This window comes from Phacochoerus africanus, chromosome 1, assembly GCF_016906955.1.
Source record: "Phacochoerus africanus isolate WHEZ1 chromosome 1, ROS_Pafr_v1, whole genome shotgun sequence".
NCBI lineage: Eukaryota > Metazoa > Chordata > Mammalia > Artiodactyla > Suidae > Phacochoerus > Phacochoerus africanus.
Window position 1 is genome coordinate 221,276,554 of NC_062544.1, and position 14,235 is coordinate 221,290,788.

Consider the following 14,235-nt stretch of genomic DNA (forward strand, 5'->3'; position numbering starts at 1 on the left):
TGCTGGCATCGCGCCCCTGGGAAGACGTTACCGCGCGGCGCCTTTGTCACGCTTCTGGGTCTCGCACCCTTAAATTGGGACAATAATAGTACCAGTCTCTTGGGGTGGTGGTTAGGGTTGAATTAAGTAATTTTAACTCTGTCGTTTATTTGGTAGCAGAATAGGACTTTTTCATTCTGATAGTAAATAAAAGCAAAGAAAAAAGTATTTTGTCTAAATAAATTAATGTCACCTTAAAAGAATCACCATATGTAGAAATTCTATGGCCTTCCCCATAATTTTAGTTTGCTATGCTGTATCTTTTTCGCTGCAGACATTAAATACCTGCTGTGTACCAGATGGATGCTAGGCCCTGACAGAACCCTGCCTTCATGGAGTAGACCCAGCCAAAAGATCTCATTTTAGGCTGTTGACTTACGGTTTTTGTTCTTAAATAAAAAATTTTTTATGATAAAAATAATGCACACTTCCAGCAGAAAAGCTGTGAAAACTTATAAGAATATCTCATAAAAAATACCCTCATGGGTTCACAAAATAAATGCTCCTGGATTTCTTTGAAGAGTTGTTTTCCAAAGCAGAAAATTAGAATAACCTCAGAATGTTTACAGGGGAGAATGAGATTTCTTCTCCTAAGTTATGGCATAATTACGGAACTTTTCAAAAAAGGTAGACATTTAAAACAATAGGCTTTGGATAAATAATCAGGCTTACAAGGGAAGAGCTTGAAAACATTTCATTAAGTAAAAAAAAAAAAAAATCAAGTTTTAGAATGAAGAATATATGCGAAAAAAAACTATGTGCGTGTGTGTAAATTGACAAAGGATACACAGCCAATTGTTAATAATAGTTATGATTACCTTTCAGGGAGAGTTTGCAGGGAATAGGGAGAGAAATAAGGGGAAACTTATAATCTTTCACAGTAAGAATTTTTATGTTATGTGTAGAAAGAAATTTTAGAAGAAATAGAAACCACCCACATTACACCACTCGCACTGTAAATACTTAGTCTTTATATTATGCACATTTTTAAAAAATCAGATCATTTTGTATATACAATTTTATATCCTTTCTTTTTAACCACTGAGCTTTTACACTGTAAGCATTTCACTCCGTCATTTGTAATAGTATTATTACTATAATTGAATCCAAATGTTCAGATAAGGTAATGCCTCTAGGATTAATTCCCTTTCACATTGATACAAAGAAATATGAGACCTGATATTCAGCTCACCTCCAACTACACCATGGCCAAAGCTGGTTCAAAAGAAGGAAACAGAAGCAGAGATAATCAAAAAAACAGGGGACTAAACAAATCTTTGCCACTCCATGTGGCAAAGGTGCAATACCACGCCTAGTTAAATCATGAGAGCTAAAATTAAAAAAAAAAAAAAAAAAAGAGTGCTAACAGGAAACGGTTAATAGATAGGGCCCCTTGAACTCTGCAGCAGACATAAAATAACAAAAAGTTTCAAAGGAAAACATACTACAGGATAGGATCTCAATACACATTTGTTAAAATGAATTAAAGTGGGTAAAAAATGAAGTAGAGGCTCTTTAGAAGAAAACAGGAGAAAGCTAGTCCAGGGAAATAGGAAGCCAAAAGCAGCTGTTCACATAGCCTGTATCATCAACTCAATTCAGCAGACTTAATGTATCTGTGATAGTTAATTTTATGTATCAACTTGGCTAGGAAATAGTACCCAGAGAGTTGATCAAACGTTTTTCTAGATGTTTCTGTGAAGGTATTTTTAAGATGAGTTTAACAATGAAATCAGTGGACATGGAGCCAGCTGTTTATCTTCCACAAGGTAGGCAGGCCTTACCAATTCAGTTGAAGGCCTTAATAGAAAAAAAAAAGGCTCTCACCTAAGGAAGAAGGAATTCTGCTAGCAGACTGTCTTCACACGGAGCTGCAACACCAGCTCTTAACCTGGGCTGGCCTACCCTGCAGATTTTGGACTTGCCAACCTTCACAATCACATGAGCCAATTCCTCAAAATAAATCTCTCTCTCCCCATATATGTGTTGGTTTTGTTTCTCTGGAGAACCCTGACTAATATGGCATATAAAATGTAATAGGTACTTTGCTAGGTGCTCCCTGCAGTTACATAAGTAAGGCAAGAATCACACAAATAGAGGCGACTTCCTAGAGTATGCTGACATTAGGCCATGAGCACCATGACAAAGAGAATGTTCAAGGTACAATGTTGGCAAATATGAGAAAGATATAATCAGCTTAGAATGTTCAGAGAAGGCATTCAGGGAAAATTATACCTGGACTAATTTTTAAAGAATAAATAAGAAGGCAAACTAAATCCAGAAGCCCAGAAATAACCCAAACAGCTAGCACACAGGAGAAGCAAAGATTGAAAGGAAAAAAAAAGGTAAAAGTAAAGATGCAAGTTCATATTGAGACTTCCTCCCCAATGCTACACGATTGCTTAGCCGCAGCCACGTCTTAGTCATGAGGCATGAGCTATTTTCCAGTCGAGTCTGCTCACTGGATTAGGAAAGTGGCCACGGTCTTAAGCTTTCTCCTTTCCATCTTACCCAATTATTTTCAAATTCATCATCTGTGAGACGGAGTACCAGATTTGCATGATGAAAATCAAGTATCCTCCTAAAGGATTTTAAAGAAAGCTAAGGACTTGACTTGAAGACCAGCTTGTCAAAGAAAATAGGCTCTCTGGCCACTAGTCCCAAAGTACTTTTTAAAAACAGAATTCATATATACATAAGAATGAGGTTTAAATCATAAAGTGTCAGCATCATGTATGTGTAACTGGGTCACCATGCTGTACAGTAGAATATATATATATATATAAAGAAATTTAAAAAATAAATAAAATGTCAGCATCAGAAGGGGTGTTCGTACAACCTGTCACTTTATAGTGAGGAAACTGAGGCCCAGTGAAGTGAAGAGTTCCTCAGGGTCACACAGCAGAGAGAAACAGCCTGGAACTCATCATCTCTGGACTCTCTGTCCAGGACTCTTCCATTCTCTGTGTTTCCATTTACACAAACTTTGAAATGATATGGTAGACTAAACATTGATTTCATTAATGCTCTGAACCTCGTGAACCTGATTTTTAAACTCTTTCATGCTCCTTCCAAAAGAGGCCTCCACTTGATGACAGTGTAAAAACAGTATGTAGAGAAAAATCTAAAATAGGTGCTGTAATTCTAACACGCAGGCAGTAATCGAAAATGGCAGAAGGTGGGGATGGGGACCCTGAATGGAGAGATGCAAAAGAGATAGGCGGACATAAATTGGTGTTTAAAAAGCCAGTAGTGGCTGTTATCCTTCTAAGCAGAACAGAAAGAGATGTGGGGGAAGTCCATGTTCCTGTCTGCTGTCTTCCCCCTTGCCTCCAAGGGCTGCAGCTTTTTGCTTCTATAAGTTGTGATTTCCCAACCTTTGGTCTGGAGATCCATGTAGATTTTGAAACCTTCTTTGGTACATTTTCTACTAAATGGCCTCCACTGCTCTGCTGCTCCTAGTCCTGCTGGGATTTCCCACAGGGAGGGAAGCCCAGCTGGCCAGCCCAGCCCCCATGCTCCTCTTCCCAGGTTGGCGATTATTGACCTTTGCTGCTCCTCACCACTGGCACATCCTAAAGGACTTCACTGCCCACTAAGGCTGGCTCTCAATGGGTGAAAAACACAGCTTCCAGGAAATGGAAAGTAACTGTTCTTTACACGAAAAACCTGGGTGGCTTTGCTTAAGTCCCAACCCACCACCCTAGCCTCTGCTCCACAACTCCATCAGGGTTGGCCTAGGCTTACTTTCCCGAATCTGCTCTCCTTTTGGTTTCCAGAAGAATCCTTGAGGCTGCTGGTAAAGAAAAACTTGGGCTCTGAATTTTTTAGCCCTCTCCTCTGAGGAGGTGTCATTCCCTCGCCCTTGGTCTCTGGTGTTCATTCCTAAAATTGCTCTTTGGAGAGAACTGAAGTTTGGGGGTGGGGAATCTGAAAAAGAGTAAAAATGAAATCAAGACTCACAAAGGAAGCCGGTTTAGACAGGTTTTTAGTGGTGACAGCCTCTGGGGAGTCCCTCAGCCTTCCCCTGTGGACACCAGAGAAATCAGGTCTAGGATTGGCAGGGACTCAGTGGAAGGGTGTTGTTAAGGCTCTTCATTTCATTAGACTCTGCTCTTCATGGGGCTGTCCAAGCTTGAGCTACAAATGGCCAGATTTCTTCTCATATTCAAATAGCCGCTTTCTGTGCAAGGTGTGCTTGAAATATTGGCCTTTCTGGGAAGAGTTGATGAGAGATAAGTTCCCCTTTACCACTCAGCCCATGCAATTTCTCCTAAAAATTTCTCTTTTTCGTGCATTGACTTAGACTACTCCCCTTCCCAAATCCCTCCTTTTTTTTTTTAGTCGGGAGACCATGACCTTTTGTTAAAGATTGCTTTCCCCCTATATTACTTTGTCAATAAGAAACAAAGAGTGGCTATCTATTATACTTTTCAGGAAAATATGCAAGAAGAAAGAGAAGAGGGAGGGAAAGGGGAGGAAGAAGAAAGATGGAGGAGGGTGAAGGAAACTGGTTATTTTGTCTTGGGGTGGCTAAATAGTTTAGTGTCTTTAATCAGTGAACAGCCTACTGTTCAGTGTTTAAGGGCTGTTCACTTGACTTTTTTTGTTTGTTTTTTTTTTGTCTTTTTAGGGCTGTAATCGCCACATATGGAAGTTCCCAGGCTAGAGGTCAAATTGGAGCTGTAGCTGCCGACCTACACCACAGCCACAGCCATGCCAGATCCAAGCCACAGCTCATAGAAACACCAGATCCTTAACCCCATGAAGGAGGCCAAGGATCAAACCTGCGTCCTCACGGATCCCAGTCAGGTTTTTTTTTTTTTTTTTTGTCTTTTTGCCATTTCTTGGGCCGCTCCTGCAGCATATGGGAGGTTCCCAGGCTAGGGGTCAAATCGGAGCTGTAACCACCAGCCTATGCCAGGGCCACAGCAACTCAGGATCTGAGCCGTGTCTGCGACCTACACCACAGCTCATGGCAACGCCGGATCGTTAACCCACTGAGCAAGGCCAGGGATCGAACCCGCAATCTCATGGTTCCTAGTCAGATTCGCTAACCACTGCGCCACGACAGGAACTCCCCAGTCAGGTTCTTTAACCACTGAGCCATGATGGGAACTCTTTGTTCACTTGACTGTTCAGCTTTCATTTATTTAAGCTTGATTTCATGAAAGCTGCAGGGTCCCATTATGAATGCACCAAAATCATCCCTCGCTCCTCCTCTACTGCCTGATGGCTGACCTTCTACTATATTTCTCAGGGAAATGAAATAGAATATTGAAGAAAGGGTGATCTTTGTAACTCTGCCAGCAACTCTGATGCACAATGTGGGTAGGGGGATAGAAGCCAATGTCTGTGGTGACTCTTTTTCTTTTCTTTTAGAGCCACCCCTGCGGCATATGGAAGTTCACAGGCTAGGGCTGGAATTGGAGCTACAGCTGCTGGTCTATGCCACAGTCACAGCAACACCAGATCCAAGCCTCGTCTGCCATCTACACCACAGCTCACAGCAACACTGAATCTTTAACCCACTGAGTGAGGTCAGGGATCCAATTGCATCCTCATGGATACGAGTCAGGTTTGCAACCTGATGAGCCACAGTGTGAACTCCTCTGAGGACTCTTAACCGCTAGAAAATCCTAGAATCACCACCTGGTCAGGATTCCAGGGCAGGTCCCTACCCTCAGGCAGGGAAGCTTCACCTCTCAGGGAAACAGGGCTTGTCTCTTCTCTTAAAGGATCAAATAATAAAACACTGGAACCTCCTTTGAAAGTTGCCCTTTCCAGTTTCATCACAAAAAAATTTCTTCCTAAAATATGACCAAAATATCCCTGGCTTCAATTTAAGATTATTTTTCTCTAGTTTGGTAATCCATAACAGTGAAGGGCATTTACATCCATTAAAAGCTCAGGACAAACAAACACAAACACCTCAAGTCTGTGAAGGGTCATGATCAAGAATCTCAAACTACTTGGCCTTCCCTTGATTGCTCATTTCTCTGAATTACCCAGTTTAACATCCTTTTTATTATTGCTTGTTACTTTTTTCTAGATCTACTTCTACATTTAGTTTGAAACTGAATGTAATATTTCAATAAGGATCTGGGCTCATGCTGCAAGATAACAAAGACAATTCCTGTCCATAGTATGTCGTATTTCCACTCATACCTTCCAATATTTTGTTGGCATTTTCACCAACCTGCAGATTCAGATTTGACTGGTTGCCCTGGTCTTTTTCTGTGATTGCTTGTTTCCTTTTCTTAGGGTCCATCCACCTTGTTCTGTGCGTGACACAGTTCTAGGCATGCAGTAGGCACTCCAGAATTTGGGGGAAGCGGCTTGATGTGGCAAAGGAGTGGTGCACACATGAGGAGCTCAGAGAAGGGAAGAGCAGAGGGGGATTAGAAGAGTCAAAGAGAGCTTTTTGAGAAAGTGACATTTGGAACACTGCTTTTTGGAAGGAAGATGGATGGGCAGGGAGAATGGGGAAGGCAATGTGGGAAATTAGGATAGAGTCAAAGCAGGAGGGAGAAGGGCAGAGGGCAACAGGGAAAAAGCCCTTGGTTTAGACCACGATTAGCTCTGAACATCCACTTCTCTTTTCATTTTAAGAATTCTCGAAGTTCCCATTGTGGCTCAGTGGTAACGAATCTGACTAGTATCCATGAGGACAAGGGTTCAATCCCTGGCCCTGCTCCGTGAGTTAAAGATCCTGCGTTGCTGTGAGCTGTGGTATAGGCTGGCGGCTACAGCTCCAATTTGACTTCCAGCCTGGGAACTTGCATATGCCTTGGGTGCAGTCCTAAAAAGACAAAAAAAAAAAAAAAAAAGGAATTCTGGTGATTTCCATCTCAGAGAGCCAGAAAGAGTGTGAGAGTGTTTAAGGAAAAGGCGACGACTCTCGTTCTGATGGCATTTCCACCAGCTTTAGCAGACTGTGGCACCACTGGAGAGGACCGTGGTTTTAAATGCCAGGTGTGGCCACCCCATGCTGGGTGCAGGCTATATAGATGGGTTTGAAGGAAGCTGAGAAAGGAGTCAGAGAGGCCCCACTGGGATCACACTCCATGGCAACCACACTCCACGGCAGAAATCAGGTGCCGGTTGCTAGGTCAGTGCCCTGGGGAACTGACCTGAAGCAGAGGCCAGAAAGCTTCTTGTGATTCTTGGCTGCTGAGATGGCAGCCAGTCTTGTCAGAAAAACCCCAAACACAACTTCCTGATATTTTCTGTTAATGCAATAATGGGTTTGTCTCCTTGGCAACAGAGGGTCCACTATGGGAAAGTCCACCGAAGTTATCCCAGAACCTTGGACCCTGAGTACTCAATATGCAAATAGTCTGTGATAGCCATGGGGTCCAGCCCAACCCTGCCCTGTGGGACAGTTTCAGTTCAGCCTGGCTTTTATCAGAATGAGGAGAGTGAAACAACTCTAAGTTTGAGAGAGGACAGATTGAATCACCCTGTGCAGGGGCAAAGCCAAGTAGGAAGCCTCTTCTCAAGCATCTCATCAGGTTCTACACTCCATGGGCCAATCCATGTCCTCTCCATACTCCCAGCGTGCAACTGTCCTTTAACTTCATTCACTGGCTAGCTTTCATTTTTACAGAGTCACACCTGGGTATCTTTTAAACAGCTTCCAGGTTTTGTGTTTTGCTCTCTCATTCTAGGACTATAAAAAAATACTCTAAGAAATTTATGATTTTATTTTTTCCCATAAAAATTAACAAAGAATTCCTTTTCTTTTTATTAAAGCAAAACCATAGGCAGATGAAAGCATCAAGTTGTGCAGGACTTCGACTGAGAGGCGATGGTTCCCTGCTCTGCTTCTCACCAACCTTGGGCCTGCTCCTTGGAACAAGCTCCTCTTTAACTCTTTTCGCTGTTTTTTCCTTCTGATAGTACCAGGTACTTGGGCTTCTTTTGCTCTGCCTCATTCATCCCCTCTCTAGTTTCCAAAAATTTATTCCAAAAACCTTTGGTCCATTAACCATGTTCCTATTCTCATTGTAGTTGTGGGCATATCTTTAAAACAATTTTTCCCCTATTCTTTCAGTAAGGTCTCAGGAGGAAGGATAAACACATCCTGTGACCCCACAGTCTTAGAAGGGAAGCCTTCAGTATTTCAGTCAGGAGGAATGGGATGGGGGAAAGGTCTGTAAAATATTGGACTCAGGAAGTTCCCGTTGCGACTCAGCAGTAACAAGCCTGACCAGTATCCATGAAGATGTGGGTTTGATCCCTGGTCCCATTCAGTAGGTTAAGGATCTGGCATTGCCTTGAGCTGTGGTGTAGGTTACAGATGCGGCTCAGATCCCATGTGGCTGTGGCTGTGGCATAGGCTGGCAGCTACAGCTCCAATTCGACCCCTAGCCAAGGAACTTCTATATGCCATAGATGCAACCCTAAAAAGCAAGGAAAAAAAAAAGTATCGGATCACATCCCTTTCCTTCCCATCTCTGATGAATTCACATCGAGGTGCTAATGGCAAAGGCTCTTTGCGTGTGCTTCTCCAAAGCAGGTTAGGTTTTAAGTGAGACTCAAAATTTGAGGGTAAACTAGTGGTCTTCAAAATGTTTGCTCATTTTGAAGTTGGTATCTATAATTCTTTTGGTCTTTTTTCTTTTTTAATCTTTTTAGGGCAATACCTGCAGCATATGGAGGTTCCCAGCTAGGGGTCCAATCGGAACTGCAGCTGCTGGCCTATACTGGAGCCACAGAAATGCAGGATTAGAGCCATGTCTGCGACCTACACCACAGCCTACAGCAATGCCAGATCCTTAACCCACTGAGTGAGGCCAAGGACCGAACCCCAGTCTTCATGGATGTTAGTCGGGTTTGCTAATCACGGAGCCATGATGAAACTCCCCACTATCTATAATTTTTAACCACAGTTGTCCCCTGTATCTGCAGATGCAGAGGCCCAACTCTACCAGGCCATTTCATATAAGGGATTTTGGCATCTGCAGAGGTCCTGGAACACATCCCCCTGAGGATACCAAGGATGACTGTATCTGCAAAGGAAATAACTTCCAACACATTGTAATATAGTCATTTTAAAAATAAAATAAAACTATTACATCACTCTTAAACAAACTGAGTAGAATCTAGATTGGGAAAATAAGTGAAAGAAATTTCTTCCAAGATCTGAGTAAATGTTCAAGAGACTATAAAACATGGACTTACCTCTGATATATGTGATATATATATAAATTCCTTTTACTTGCAAACATTATGTTCATCTATTAGGGGTAAGTGGAAGTTGTCACATCCTTCCTCATAATTATTCAAAATATGCAGCTGGGACACAGACACAGATGAATGAAAATTCTCTCTAATAGAGAAGATGAAAATGCAGCGGGCTCCTGTCATAGAAAGCCTTGCCTGGAATGCTTTACAGAGCTTGAGTATTCCAAATCTACGATGGACAGAGCAGCTATCCCCTGAGCCCTGCCATAAACTTGTCACTGGATAAAGTAAGATACCACTGCCTTTGTATCTCTTAACCAAACTCTCTTTGTGGCTGCATTGGGGAAAATAGTGTCTTTGATGATAGACGTGAAGTAGAAGAAGCAAAGTTCATTAAATACAAGCTGTCATCACTCCTGCCATCCCGCTTGGCAATACATTTACTTCTACTGCAACGTTTCTATTTTTACAAAAATAGGGATAAGGTGGGAGGAACACAGGATCCTCCCTTGGGCTGATATTGTCTTGATTTGAGGAGAAAACATTCACTAAAGCATCAGTATTTCAAACTGTCTCTTTATTTGGCAGCCTGAAGTTTTTTTACTTTCTAGAACATACCACAGTAACCTTCAAGCTGGGTGAGAGGTAAGCCTTTCTTTTCAAATAGAGAGAAGGAAAAGATGGTTCCCATTGTAGGTAAGTTTTAGAGAAGAGTCCATAAAGAAAATGAAAATCTGGAAATGCATCCTCTTAAAAGTATCAGTGCTCACATATCCTTTGAAAATTTGCAGGTGCCCTTGGAGGTATAAGTGTCTCAGTGTGAAGACCTTGCCCTAGCCCAAATCAATGTGTCTTCTGGCAAGGAAGGTGCAGTCATTGTGGGGCCCTCCTCAGAATCATACTTTAGAGCTGGACCCATCAGATCACATCATATAAGCTGCCACTAACTCTGTGCATAAAATCTGTTTCAAATGCTGCCAGAGATTTTCTGAGGCTGGGCCATTAGCTGAGCCTTGGGACATTATTACCTAGTGAAGGTCTGTGTTTGCCATACCACAGCCTGGCCAAAGCCTAAGCTCTGACTTCTCTCTTATTCTTTCTTTCTCTTCCTTCAGAAAGCTTTTCACACTTCCCCACCGTGAGGCCTCAACTTGCATCCTTCTCTATCAGCTTTTTATATAATGGGATCTCCGTGCACTGAAAAATTTAGGATGGATGGCAGCCTAAACTGTGATTTTTTTTGCCAGCAAAGTTTGTTTCCTAAAAGACTTAGGTCAATATTTCAGACATTTCTATACCATATTTGCAATGTTTACCCCATTGATAGATCATGTCTATTTTTCTTCTAAAGTGACTCACCTTTCTATTTCTGCATTTATTTTAGTTGAGAAACTATTATGTCTCTACCATCTGAGGTATCCCTCCTATCTTTGCCTAGATTTTCCAGAAAGCAAAGCTAGAAGCAAAGGCCTAGATTATTGGGAACGTGTGTCTAGGGGTGTAGGATGGGGGATGGAAATGGTGGAGGAAGGAAAGCCAATACAAGAGTGACATACCACGTTGGCCTCTGCTGCAGACAAGTGGTATTCATTCCCACTCGACCTTATGCAAAGCCTCATGGAATGTCTCTCACAACTCTCCACCTGGGTGACAAAAGGGAAAAACAGTTATCCATCACGGTCAAGAGTATCTCCATGGGCTTTAAGTCCCCCATATTTCCAAGTTATACCTGCTTGAGTGTAGGATTTCCAAGGTGATCTCATGCTAAGGCAGCAGAGAAGCCCCAGGGCCAGCAGCAAACTGAAAGATGCAGGCCCAGACAAGGTTTCCACCATTGCAAGAGAGATCCACTGGAGCAGCAAGTGTTGCCCACTGACCCATGAAGTGCTCCAGAATTCATAGGAGCAGAAGGCTGGCTGGAAATTGTGGAGGAGGACTAAAATATTCCTCATCCCACCCCTTGGTTCTGTCACTGTGCCCACCAGAGTGTTGCTCCACTGGGGTGGGGTGACTGGGGTATGCTGTCCAACAGGGCTGCCAGGAGTCCACTCTGTGAAGGTGGTGGTGGGGGAGTGTAGGTAAGGGTGGCCTTGTGAGCTGAGCACTGTCCCCAAAGTGCCCACTACACATGAGATGGAGGGCCCCTCCTGCAGTGGCATGACTGTAACTAGGGAGGGGTTATTCTGGGTGCTAAAACAAAACTTCAGACCAGCACGGAAACAGCCAGCCCATGCCACCAAAGTTGATGGGCCGGGCCCTCCCACTGGGGTACATTTTTACCCTCTCTCCTAGGCCCCCCAGGCCCTCTTCCCTTAAGATGCTGAGGGAGGGCTGCTGTGTGATTTGAGGTACTGACAAAAGAGGCCAGCAGAGGGAGACTCCTCAAATTGCACACAGCACTCTGCTCATCCCCTGGTTTAAGTTATTTCTGAGCGTTAGCGTTCTTCATCAAGTAAAAGGAAGTTGGAAGGGGAAATGCCACCTCTGTGAAATATCACCCAAAGAAAAGCTGAGTAACTTGCCATTATTTTGGAGACAGCAAGGAAAGAACATCTCAGAAGTGGGGCCTCATCTTTCTAGTTTTAAGACGAGAGAAAAGGAGGAATTATTCTTCAGCAAGTAAGTACATTTACTATTATCTGAATATGGGATAGCTTGGTAGAACAAGTTAGCAACAATTTGACTGCTTTTTAAACTAACATACTATCACTCTTACCTTCCCCCCAAAGGGCCTTCCGGGGGTTTGTTATTCCAAAATTTATAGACAATCATCATTGGAGTTATGACTCATTATTTAAAATTTTCTAGATGGTAGCAAATATTAATTTTGTAGGCTGAATTTTGAGTTTTCCAAACCAGTAAAATTCTGGTGAATCAGTGAATTCAAGCTAATCCTGATTAGAATGCCATGTGGCTGATAGAACAAGCCAGTGTGGCTGGAAAACTTGCTCTGGGGTGGTTCCCAAAGAGCAGTAGCAAACATCTTCTGGGTAGCATTGCATTCCATCTGTGGTGGCAATCTGAGAGGATCACATTGGAGCACAGCTTTTATTTTTATTTCTGAAGTTTCATATGTTTACCAAAAACAAAACAAAACAAACAGCTTTCTCACCTTATAGTACGTAATATAAATAAGCAGTTTTCAGTATTTTTCTCTTCCCTTTTTACCGAAGCTTCTCTGTTGATTGAGATCCTCTGCCCCTTTAAGACATATTCTTTGTGTAGAAGCATTTAAAAACAGAGATACTTGTATTTCTATGTTAATATATTAAGAAAGAAGTAGTTTCATGACTTAAGCACTGCCTTAGACAAAAATATACCCTCGTTGGTGCTCTGTGTTTCTCAGTTCTGAAGAGGGTCCGAGCTTTCATGGGTTGACTTGCTGATATCTAGGGCCCTTACAGTTCTCCGTGTTTCTGACAGTCTTCATCATCCCATCCAGCGGTGGGAGAGCTGTGGTTCTTGGAACACGCACAAGGCAGCGTCACTTCCCCAGAATTCCCACCAACTTTTGCTTCCCACCCACCCCCTGCCCCAAGATTGTGCTCTGATTTAGAGGTTGCACAGATTCAGATCCCTGACTCATTGCAGGCAGGCAACTAAGAAGTTTTACAACACATGGTAGGCCAACCTTCCTTCTAGGTGACTTCTATTTTTTTTTTTTCCTTTTTAGGTTGTGAAAATAAATCTACAATCTTTTATAATCAGGAGTTCGGACACCCAGGTACACCATCCTCCCTCTCCCTGGTGTGTTTTTGCAACCATCACGGGAGAACCCTCGGTGTGTGGCAATTGAATCATCTTCTGCCCCTGCCTGGTATAAGCTGTGAGGTGCCCTGTCTCATTTGGCTTGAAATTGGTTACTTCTGTTTTCCATCCTCATCAAGCAGAAGCCATGTGTCACACACTGAAGTGGGGAACACCATTACCCAAGCTCTTTCAGCTCTTGGTGCTGGTTGGTCTTTTTGACTTCTGTTCAGGTAAGTGACTTCCAGGAACTTGAGTGAATCCACTGCTTCAGGGTTTAGAGAAAGGAGGTGGAGTCTCTACGATGTCCCCGTCTGTCACCCTGTGAGAGAGAAGGGACCTTCAGGGTATTTCAGTTCACTTTAGGGATGAGAAAACAAGTTTAGAGAGGTTCAAGGACCTGCCCTTATCAACAGCAAGTCAGTGGCCAAGTTAGCTCAAAGACTCAGACCTTAAAGAAAAGATGGGGCAGAGTTCCCGTCGTGGCACAGCGGAAATGAATCTGACTAGGAACCATGAGGCTGTGGGTTCAATCTGGCGGTGCCGTGAACTGTGGTGTAGGTCGCAGACAGGGCTTGGATCTGGCGTTGCTGTGGCTGTGGCATAGGCCAGCAGCTGTAGCTCTGATTAGACCCCTAGCCTGGGAACCTCTATATGCCGTGGGTGCGGCCCTAAAAAGATTTTTTAAAAATAATAATAATAAAAAATAAAGAAAAAGAAAAGATGGGGCAATGTTATCTTAACAAAACTGTAAAGCTGATTCAGAAGGACAACTGAGAGCTGTGATCTCTTCTTCGAACACTCGATGCTCATTTACATTTTGTGACCTGCTAAGGGCACTGGCGTTGGGCTCTGGTTCTCAAATTATATTTCAATGGAATGAGATAGCTAAAGTCTTCTGCTCCTAAAACTGGAAAATGATGACCTTCTTTCCCAATTTGAGGGGGAAAACAAAGTAGCTGTGACACATAATCTTCTTAGTATTAAAAATTTAATATTTATTTTTATGATTTAGGGGCTAATGCCCCTTGTTAACACCAGCATCTGATGTGTCGCGGTATCAAATTCAGCACAAATCATATTTTGAGTTATTTTAAAATTACTACATAGGTATTTCAGGTGTGTCTTACAAAGGATGTTTCTCAATTCTGGAGGCTTTCATTCCAGTTCAGGTGAGGAACTTGAAGGGCTGTTGGGAAGGTCAGTGCTGATCCTGCTGACCAAATAGCTCTGATTTTTTTTAAATAATCGGAACAAAAG

General features: G+C 42.7%; 1 protein-coding gene across 5 annotated transcripts in view; it reads left to right on the top strand.

The window, feature by feature from the left end:
- Positions 1-11,591: 11,591 nt before the first annotated feature.
- CD80 (CD80 molecule) overlaps positions 11,592-14,235 on the top strand; it is a 33,527-nt gene continuing 30,883 nt past the window's right edge. Inside the window, exons 1-2 of one of the 5 annotated variants that reach the window (XM_047791532.1) lie at positions 11,592-11,847; positions 12,902-13,208. In XM_047791532.1, the coding sequence (XP_047647488.1) occupies positions 13,124-13,208 (85 nt within the window). In that variant the 5' untranslated portion in view covers positions 11,592-11,847; positions 12,902-13,123. The remainder of the gene's footprint in view (positions 11,848-12,901; positions 13,209-14,235) is intronic. The other 4 variants (XM_047791523.1, XM_047791519.1, XM_047791541.1 and 1 more) reach the window with 4 other exon arrangements.